Raw genomic sequence first — 10043 nt, forward strand, 5'->3', positions numbered from 1 at the left:
GCGGCCATTTGTAATTTCTATGGGTCTAGCTTCCGGTCTCATCCGCGTCCAGCTATTTTTAGCTGTACAAAACAGTTCATTTTGCTGCCTGATATTGAAAATTGGTGTGTCTTACCATATTATTTTAATGTATTATCTTAATTATGAACACACTGGTTTGTAGTACAAACAGTTTTACAGTTTACTGCACATTGTTATTCTTCTCGTTATTTACCTATAGCGGCTAATGAATCGGAAGTGTAGCCCATAGGCTTACTTTCGCGTTGAAGAAAAAGGTGGATAGGCTAAATGTTCTTGAATTTTTTAAATGAAAACAGTAGGCCTATTCATCTGGTATACATTTGCCGATGCAATATAATTATATAATTATAGTAAGTGCACATGACTTTAAATCAAGTGAAGACTCACCACCAGCAGGTCATTAAAGAGGAAGACCTCGCGCTGGTGAACTCCACTCCGCTGGGGTCGATTGGGGTCAGGGACTTCATACAGCTGACAACAGCACACTAGCCTGCGATGTGGCAGAGAAAGCACCTGCACACGCACACACACAGCATATCAAAATACAGCTTGGTTTGTCTCACACTAAACCACACAAATAAACAAACTAGAGATCAAATGGCCTTTTTACTACAAGCTGAACAACAATATGGGGTTTCAACCAAAAGTATGACATGCATGAGTGAAACATGGTTTGACTCACAGGTTTCTTGCCCACGATAACCCTCTCCACGGCCTGCACTTGAGACACGTGGTCATCATTTGTCCTGAGTTCCCATTTCTGAATGCGCTGGTAGATGCCCACTAACAAATCCCTGGGAATATCCTGTCCATTATCCACTCCTGCCAATGAAAATAGGGGGAGAACGAACAAGAAACAGAAGGTGAAAAACTATTGTCTTTCATTGGAAGCCAAATATTAATCTGAAGACATTTTCAGTTTGGATCACCTCTAAGGTTCTTGATAAAATCCTCCAGCTTCATTTTCCTCTCAGCTTTGACGTTGGGGCTGTACATGTCTGTGTTGAGAAGGATGATGGCAAATGCCAGGATGAAGATAGTGTCTGGGTTCTGAAACTGGCGGACGAGTGCAGGGTTGCAGACGCAGTATCTCTGACTGTTAGAAAGAAAGAAGCTGATCCTCATGTGGAACTACGAAATGCAGAGAAAAGAGCACAGGGTGAGATGAGAGCAAAGTCTACCTGAAGGCCTCTACTAGTCTCTCCACCTTCTGGGCTTCCCCCTGAACCTTAATCTGAGCCTGAAACTTCCTCAGAGCATCATCCAGATCCATGCCTGAGAAATCCATCTCATCCAACACACAGCTGAGAAAGAAAAAACAGAAAGAAAGATCACTAAATTCATCTGCCAACATGTTTGTGTTGATTTTTTAGCCAGTGTCTGTTTTTTGTTTTTTTTTTGCCTCCAGGCTGGTGTTAACAGCATATGGATGCTTTGCTACAGTCTGGGGTTGGAAGACAGAAAAACATCATTACTAACTCCAACACATCCTTGTTGAACTGTTTCTGTCGGTTTCCCAGAAACTCCCCGATCATCTGTCTACTTAGGCCTTTCCTCTCCAGGATGAAACGTGCAATGCCCACAGGTGTGTCTGAGACAAAACTCCTCTCTATCAAATACTGGATCCCCTTCTCTGGTTTCCTGGAAGACAGGGAGAGTGAGGATAAAACAGATAGGATGTGATTCATTCCAGTAAAACTTTAAACAACTGAAATAAAGAAAAAATAGACATAGCAACAACAGCCTGAGGGTAGAAAAATGTATAGACACTTCAGCAGAAATGAAATCTGACTCTTTGTATCCAATTGGATTTAGGTTCACATCTGTCTTTGGCTTGACTGCATTGTCTTTTATTGATCTCTGCCATTTGATCTTAAAATCCATTTGATTGCTTACAGTTCCATTTCCTCATCAGAATTAGATTTCTAAAGCACCCTGCTAAAAAGTTCCCAAGGTGCTAAATGATTTATAACACATCAATCTTGCATCATAAAATGTTACAGTTACTTTTCATTATGAATTCTCCATGATTTATAATAGGAGTAATGTGTTAAAATAAAACTGTACTACCATAAATCAGCTGTGATCTTTAATACAGGTGTTAAGTCAGAAAAGAGGTTCAGAGAAATCACCCTGGGCCTGTCATCTCCTCAATATTAAGATGTAATAATGAAATACGACAGGTGTGATAAACCATATGGAGGAGATATCTTTAGATAGATATGTCAATATATAGACTCAAACACTTTTCTAACATCAAGATTTTAGGTTAATGTTTATATGAACTTATAAGAGACATATTCAGTGTTGGTCATCCTTATACGCAAAGTATGTAAGTTGCGTAGGGCTTCTAAACCACCATGGGCCCTCCTTGTTCCCAAAGATGATTTAATGTCTAGGGCTGTGCGATTAATAGAATTTTTGTTTCGTTTTTGATTTTAGCTGTCACCCTTCCCACATAAAATCATGTAATGTAACTGTTGTAATATAAAGTTTCCTGCTGGACGTACTTGATGAAAAAAACGTTAAAAGCATACTGAGCTGCAAAAGAGACATTGTTCACCAGGCAGCTTTCTGTGCATGTGATCCGAGACAGAGCAAAACACTTTGGGCTACTTTGGGCTTCGGGTATACATTTAAATGGACAAATAAACACAAAAGTATGTCAAAATGTCTGTCGTTTTGTCGAGTTTTCACTTAAACACAGTCAGTTATGTCTTAAGTGAACATAAACAGCTGGGAAAGTAATCGAATGCTTGTCAGTATTAGATCTGTGCATTCGGTCTTAAAGTGACAGCAGCCTAATAAACCTGTTAGTGCAAGTCAGTTAGTCAAACAACAAAAGAAACTGCTCTGAAAGAACTGTTTAAGGGGTTGGTGATAATTTTGGAATTATGAATCCATTGACAGGGGCCCCCTAAAAAAAGTTTTGCTTTGGGCCCCCAAAAAGTGTGAAATATATATTGATATTGGTTATCATTTCTTTTTTCACTATTTTAAATCAACTATATACGTATATGTCTGCGGGATGATAATGCATTTTTAAAAGAACAAAAATTATATATAATTAATATAGTTAGATAAATATTAAATAAAACAATATTAAATAAAACAATAAATATTAAGAATGCTCATTTGTGGAAAACTGCATGTTCTTGATAATATTTTATTTAAAATCATTATTTAATAAAAAGTATTTCTTGTGTATAAAAGAGGAATTTTAAATTAAAAAAGGGAAATTTTGTTTAAATTCACCATTTAAAATTTCAACTGAAACAGTACAATGTCAGTCCTATTTTGGTGAATGTCTCTTACTTGTTGAAGAGGTTCAGTCCGATGCGGTATTGCCTCCTTTGCACCACGTCATTGTTGAAGGCGGGTGAGTCCCAGCTATGCCTGCTCTCTCTCTGATAGGTCTGTTTTCCCAGAGGAGGCAACGGTTCCCTTAGACTGTCCCTAGACGAAGAGCCTGAGCTGCAGTTGATGGTCTCATTGGAGTTGGTGGTAGAGTTCAGAGAGTCGTTGTCCCCATCCGAGTGCTCCAGGCCAGTAGTGGGCAGTGGCGCGGAGGACGAGGAAGAAAGTGGTGTGAGTGGAGGCTGAGTGGGTGAGGGAGACGTGGGGTCTGGGTAGGGGTGATGGATGTGCGGCATAGGGTGGTGGTGCAACGGATGGTGAAGGTGTGGGTGGTGATGGTGGTGCATCATTGTGTGGTGTGGTACGTGTGTTGGAAGAGGGGAAGAGATGGGGCGACCCAGGGGTCGCGTCTGGCCCTGTGCCACACAGGGATTTGGCGTGCGAGGGACGGGGTTGTGTTTGAGAGTCCCTTGAGGTGATCCACCCGCCGTAGGCTCCTGCTCGTAAAGCAGCTGCCTGCTGAGGGAGCCTCGATCTGAACGGTCACTCATGTCAACAGAGCTGTCACTAGGTGGCTCTATGGTGAGAACGGGGAGGTGTGACCCCCGCAACCGGAAATCTCTGCATTCGGTGCATGGCGTGCTACGCCGGCTGTTATTGCTCCCGCCGCCCTCTGTATCCCGGCTGTCTTCGCGTCCTCCGACCCCGCTGCTGACGCCCCAGTACTCTGTGTCCGTGCTGGAGGGAACCCGCTCGATGGATAGTGGAGAACACGGCATGCCGTCGTCCATATAAAGCGTGACGTCGCTGTACGAGGTAGCTGTGCTGTCCTCGTGCATGACCCCCAGACGTTCTTGCTCTCCCATGACCACCCTACGCGAGGTAGGTTTGCGGCTCCATACACACTCGCTGAAATCCTCGCTCTCCTCACCTCCTCCCCCACCATCCTGAGAGTCCCCTCGGGCAGACTGACACGTCAGAGTGTCGTCCATAGAGTCAGCCAGAGATGTCACCTGAGAGAGGAAGCACACAGCCATCGCCAGCGTTTTTGCTGATTTTCACTAAAATTTCATGGCCCTCAGAATATTTTGTTGTATGAATATCTGAACATGCAATACATCACAATAAAGATCAGACCCTCTACTTTCAAACAAAAAAAATCTGTTTTATTCTAACTTCAAGCATTGTTTTTTCATCAACACTTGAATGTAGGTAGGTTTCATAAAAAACATTTTGAGCAAAAAGCTGAGAAAATCTCATTTTTTTCAAATACTACATCTGGATCATATTCAGTAATATTATCAAAGCAAAGATGCAGTAGATGGCTTCCATCAGTACTCCCAAAGCTTGCACAGGCCTTTACCACTTTCTGGATCGCCATTTCACTCTGTGTTTGGAAGGGAAAATTCCGTGTTTGACAGGGAAGCGTTGTCTCATGAATAACAGAAAATTCCGTGTTTGGCGGGGAAAGAGTTAATGTTTCCGTGAGTCTCTTACACTCACCAGGCTGCATTTATATGATCAAAAATAAAGTAAAAACAGTAATATTTTTAAAATTTAAACAATTTTACTTTTTTCTATTCTGATTCCTTTAAATATGTCATTTATTCCTGTGATAGCAAAGCTGAATTTTCAGCAGTCCAGTCTTTTAGAAATCATTTTAATATGCTGATTTGGCACTCAATAATTACTGTTAATGTTGAAAACTGCTGTGCTGTTTAATATTTTTATGTAAACAGCATTTATTTGAAATTAACAATTTTACAAAAATATATGTATATTTAATTTTTAGCAAATCTTAATACGAATATCCATTTGTCATACTGTACATGATAATTCTGCGATGCCTAAATTCGCTTTTAGTATTTGAAATGACTGACAATAGTTTTCAGTGTTCTGTTTTAAATAACATGACAATAATTGTCAGAATATCAGTATCAGAAGTTTAAATATCTGTGCATTTCTAATATTTTGTCTAATCTGATCTTATCATTAGCCATTTTACAATATTTAAATGAATTCAAAATGAAAAATGAAAAAGCACTGATTTTTTTTCTGGATCTGCTAATGACCGTTGTGCCTGTTTATAAAGGTTTTCAAGGCTCCAGGGAGAATGTTTCTGCAGTAAGATGCTTTGGAAAAAAGTGTCAGCTAATTGACAAGTAACCAAATGTTCTTTTAGTGTAATGCTGTGGCTTGTCATTTAGAAATGAGGGAAATGATGCCTGAGTTGTAAGACCACACCATTTGTTTCAAAGGAAACATGAACAACAATTTTATACCAATTCTGAAACAGTCTAAATCTATTCTATCCCAACTATATATATCTGACCTGTATTGAAATTAATTTAAACCTAACTTTAATCTAAGGGTTCACGCATCTGTCACCTGTTTATTGAAAGCATCGTCTGCACGTGAGTACTCCTCTCTGTCTGAAGGACAGTGTGCAGGTGAGTCAGTCTCCTGCTGTGAGTCTGTGGTTCCTGTCTGGCTAGCTGTACCCAGAGTCGAAGTGTGATGGCTGGTATATCGACCTTGCTGCTGCTGGGGCGTCTGGGGCTGAACCTATAGAATCATGAATAGTAAAAAGAGGAATTTATGGAAATTATGTAAACATCATAAAACAAAATGTAAGATTTCACAGTCAAGCTGAATTTTCTACTTTTATGCAGGTTTTAACCATTATACTGTTATATTGCCTGTGGCTGTCGTTCGTCAAACGAATACTGCGAACGCATGTTTGACAGGATGATCCGGCGAGTCATTCGGCTTTCAGAGGCGGAACTGCGCAGCTGTTGAAAGTTCTTGTTCATGCGATACTGCCGGAACGCCGTCTGTATCGTGCGAGCCGCTCGTCTGCTCAGGAAGTAACCGCCATACTTCCTCTCCAGCATCTCCACCTGATGAAAAGGAAGATGGACAAACAGACAGTAAGAAAGCGTGAAAACGGAATAGAACTGAATAAAGAGTGCAAAAGAGAGAGAAAGAAGTGATGCATTGTTTTCTTCAAACCTAATAATGTATAACGCATCTAAATGCTTTACTGGTTAAACCTGAAACACAAAGAATATAAGAAAATATTTATTTAACAGCAGTCTTTCTCAATTATTATTAAAAGAAAAACGATATGGGCAGCAGTAATTCTGTAGACGTTGGGGTGTTGGATTATTTTCGCCACTCCTACATGAATGGATAATTTCACAATGCAGAGATCCTTAGTATTTAATATGGAAGCATAACAGCACTCTGTATCATAGCTGCAATCCCATCTTTCATTATGTGAGACGATGGAGGTTTGGCTTCACATTAGCATGACCGGAGGCCATTATGTACATTCGAGGCGTGACTGTAGTTTAAAGCCTGTAAGATGGCCTCTATGCACATTAAAACACAAACACTTTGTGATAAGTAGATTTTTCTATGGGCTGTTTGTGCCGCTGAGAATTAGGATAAACATTAATTAAGTACAAAACACCACAAAAAAGTAAACAGTGTTTGACAAACTGAAGATTTCCTTTCATTAATGATATTAATAGTATTACTGCTTTTTGAAGATGACACCATGATTTTCTTTACATTACTTGTGTTATTTTACATAAATATGATATATTTATTTTCACACTATATACAGTATAAGAACACCATGCCATGACCATCTGATATAATCCTGGCTGTACTATGCATTGTTCCCGCACATTTTTCAAAAGTTTTTAAATATTCATATTTTTACAAAACTGCTTACCTTCTTTTTTCTAAGAAATTGTAATAAAAGTTTAAACTACTCAATGATGTTTTCTTTTCATAAATTTCAGCTTTTTTTGCTTTATTATGCTATCAGGACAGTTGTACCATCCTGAAATTTTTGGCTTTTTGCACCAAAAAGAAATTAGAACATGACATGTTCATCACAAAAGAGATGTAATTTTTGTTTAATCTTTGTATATGTGATTTTCATTTTTAATGTTTTTTGTTGTTGTTGTATGTTTGTTTAAATTAATATATCAGGACAAAAAAGCATCATATCACTGACCCTTTTTCCCAATTTTATTTTTTTAAAGATTGTTTTAGATTTATGAGTGATTTTTCTAGTCAATAAAAAAATTATAATTTATATTATATTATATTATAATTTGTTCATTTCTATAACCAATTTCTAGGCCACTTTAAATCACAATTTTGAATTTCCATGACCAGGTGAACCCTTAACCACGGCAAGTACAAATGGGAACTCCAAGAGGTAGCTAAAAGACCTTAAGGATCATGTTTCTTGAGGAACGCAGATCCACACCTTCTTGTCCTGCAGGTCCGTGGAGAGCTCATAGCTGTCAGAGAGCACTTTGCAGCGCTTGCTCTCTTCTTCCTCTTGCTTGCGGAGTGCCAGGCTGGCGGGCTGGTTGCGGGTCCGTTGCGCCCAGGCCAGGGTCGCTGGGCTCGAAGGGGCCACAGGAGGCCCCTGAGGGCCAGGAATGTTTCGGATGTTCCCGTAGCGCTCCGAGTTGCCCAGGTATGGGCCCTGACTACAGGTGCTGTCGGAAAAGCTAGCCGTGTCCGGACACTGAGGATGTCCCTCCACACTGAGAGGAAACAAGATAACGAGAGAGAGAGAGAGAATGAGCTCTAGGTCAACAACTGCCACAAACGGTCTTATCTGTTGACAAGTTGAGACTAAAACAAGTCTGTAATCTTGGCACTGAAACGGATCAGTGTAGACAAACATATTAGCACACTAACCAACATTAGCATTTCAAATGCCCATATGCAGCCCAGTCAGGACTCAGCCATCTGGCCGGAATACAGGAGAGCGAGGGAGGAAAAAGAGAAAATGGAGGGACTGTGAAAGAGGAACAGAGAGAGGACATGATGCATAGAGAAAGAGGCAGAGAGAAAAGGAGAGAGAGAGAGAGAGAGAGAGAGATGGAAGGGAAAAACAGTGGCATGTGTGGCATACTGTCAACGAAAGAAGCCAGGCATAAAAAATGATAAGAATTGAGTCATTCGATGATGACTCAGAGAGAAAGAGACAGAGAAACACAAAAAAGAAGGAAACGGTGTACAAAGGTAAGTCAGACTTCAGTATCCCTCTCACCCTAAAGCAGGTGTACTGTACTGTGATGACTCACTTCCTGTTGCCAGTATTACTAAAGGAAACCACATTTTTTGCTTTTTGCTATTTCATTTTATATATGTATATTATCTTTAATATTTGTAATTTGTATTCTTTAGTCACATTTTATCTTATTCTTATTATTCTTTTTCAATTGCTGATTTGCTTTTAGTTATTGAAAACAGCTCATCTGAAAAGGCTGCATAAGCACACTTAAAAAACTTTTATCTGGACAGGACACAATTCATCATAATAATACTACCAACTAGTGCTGCCAAACGATTAATCGCGATTAATCGCATCCAAAATAGAAGTTTTTGTTTACATAATATATGTATGTGTACTGTGTATATTTATTATGTTTATATAAATAGTTGAATAATAACAGTTCTGTACATGGAAATGACATACCGTGAACCTCAAACACCATTGTTTCCTCCTTATTATGTAAATCTAGTGCATGCAAAAGACCACTGAAAAATAGGCGAATCAGAACATAACACCGACTGTGACATTACATTCGGGATCACTAATAGTTACGCCCCCAATATTTGCATATACCCGCCCATGTTCTATGCCAGCCACCAGACGAACCTGCATCAGAAGTTCTGCAGGTATTGTGAAGAAACAAGCGAGGATAATAGCAAAAATGGCAGATCATGGAAATAAATGTTATGTTCCAGGCTGTACAGGGGGTGTGAAGTGCAGGGATGGGTTGGTGTCTGTATTCAGAAAGGCACGGAAAATAAATAATGCGTTCTAATAAAATAACGCGAGCCACTAAAAGGGACATGTTAGCTGCTTGCTAGCGGTAGCCTGTTACATTACAGTACATAAGATTTCACTTATCTGATCTTGTAAAATGTGTGGTAAGTACTGCCGCTGTAGTTTACACAGAGCACGTGCGATCGCAAATCTCGAAAGTGAAAGAGCGATCATGCATTCGATCATGCAAAGCGTTCGTGCATCCCCGCATATTAATAGCGGCTCCCTGATGCCCGCAATTTATATACCTGCATGGTTAAAATACGCTACGCATATAAAAAGTTGTGGTTTTTTAGAGAAAATATATATAAGTCGCATTTTATTATTTCATTCAGAAATAGGCCTAATGCTGACGCGAAATGTTTACAAACATTATAATAAACACTGTAAACATAGCTAGGCTATTTTAGTTCCCCTCACTCCACAACATTATTATTATTATTGTTGTTTAATTATATTAATATAATATAATATTATTATTAATTATATACATATAGCCTAGCTTTATTATGTTTTTCTCCGCTCACAGAAGCACTGCAGGTGCATGATGTGATATGACCATGTGAATCATCATGTTCTGTTGTTTGCTGCTTTTTGCGCATGTAAAATTAATCCCCGGTATTAAACAAATGTTAATATTTTCAACGGGTCAGACACTTATCCTTTCTAATTTAATTCAATTCTAATTTTAAATAATCTTGTCAGTTAACGGTTAATAACCGGTTAACGAGCGTCGGTTGTCGGTTAGGAAAAATAACCGAAATTAACATCCCTAGTATCAATGCATTCTATGGCA

At 39.2% G+C, this 10043-nt stretch overlaps 1 protein-coding gene across 1 annotated transcript in view; it reads right to left on the bottom strand.

The window, feature by feature from the left end:
• Positions 1–10043, bottom strand: part of LOC107668028 (IQ motif and SEC7 domain-containing protein 2-like) — a 75345-nt gene that overhangs the window by 4178 nt on the left and 61124 nt on the right. Inside the window, exons 2-10 of the mRNA XM_016459756.1 lie at positions 7667–7952; positions 6078–6278; positions 5767–5943; positions 3337–4391; positions 1501–1662; positions 1203–1325; positions 951–1117; positions 704–843; positions 409–534 (exon numbers count right to left, since the gene is read on the bottom strand). Of these exons, the coding sequence (XP_016315242.1) occupies positions 409–534; positions 704–843; positions 951–1117; positions 1203–1325; positions 1501–1662; positions 3337–4391; positions 5767–5943; positions 6078–6278; positions 7667–7952 (2437 nt within the window). The remainder of the gene's footprint in view (positions 1–408; positions 535–703; positions 844–950; positions 1118–1202; positions 1326–1500; positions 1663–3336; positions 4392–5766; positions 5944–6077; positions 6279–7666; positions 7953–10043) is intronic.

Source organism: Sinocyclocheilus anshuiensis, unplaced genomic scaffold (assembly GCF_001515605.1).
Source record: "Sinocyclocheilus anshuiensis isolate Anshui unplaced genomic scaffold, SAMN03320099.WGS_v1.1 scaffold1024, whole genome shotgun sequence".
Classification (NCBI taxonomy): Eukaryota; Metazoa; Chordata; class Actinopteri; order Cypriniformes; family Cyprinidae; genus Sinocyclocheilus; species Sinocyclocheilus anshuiensis.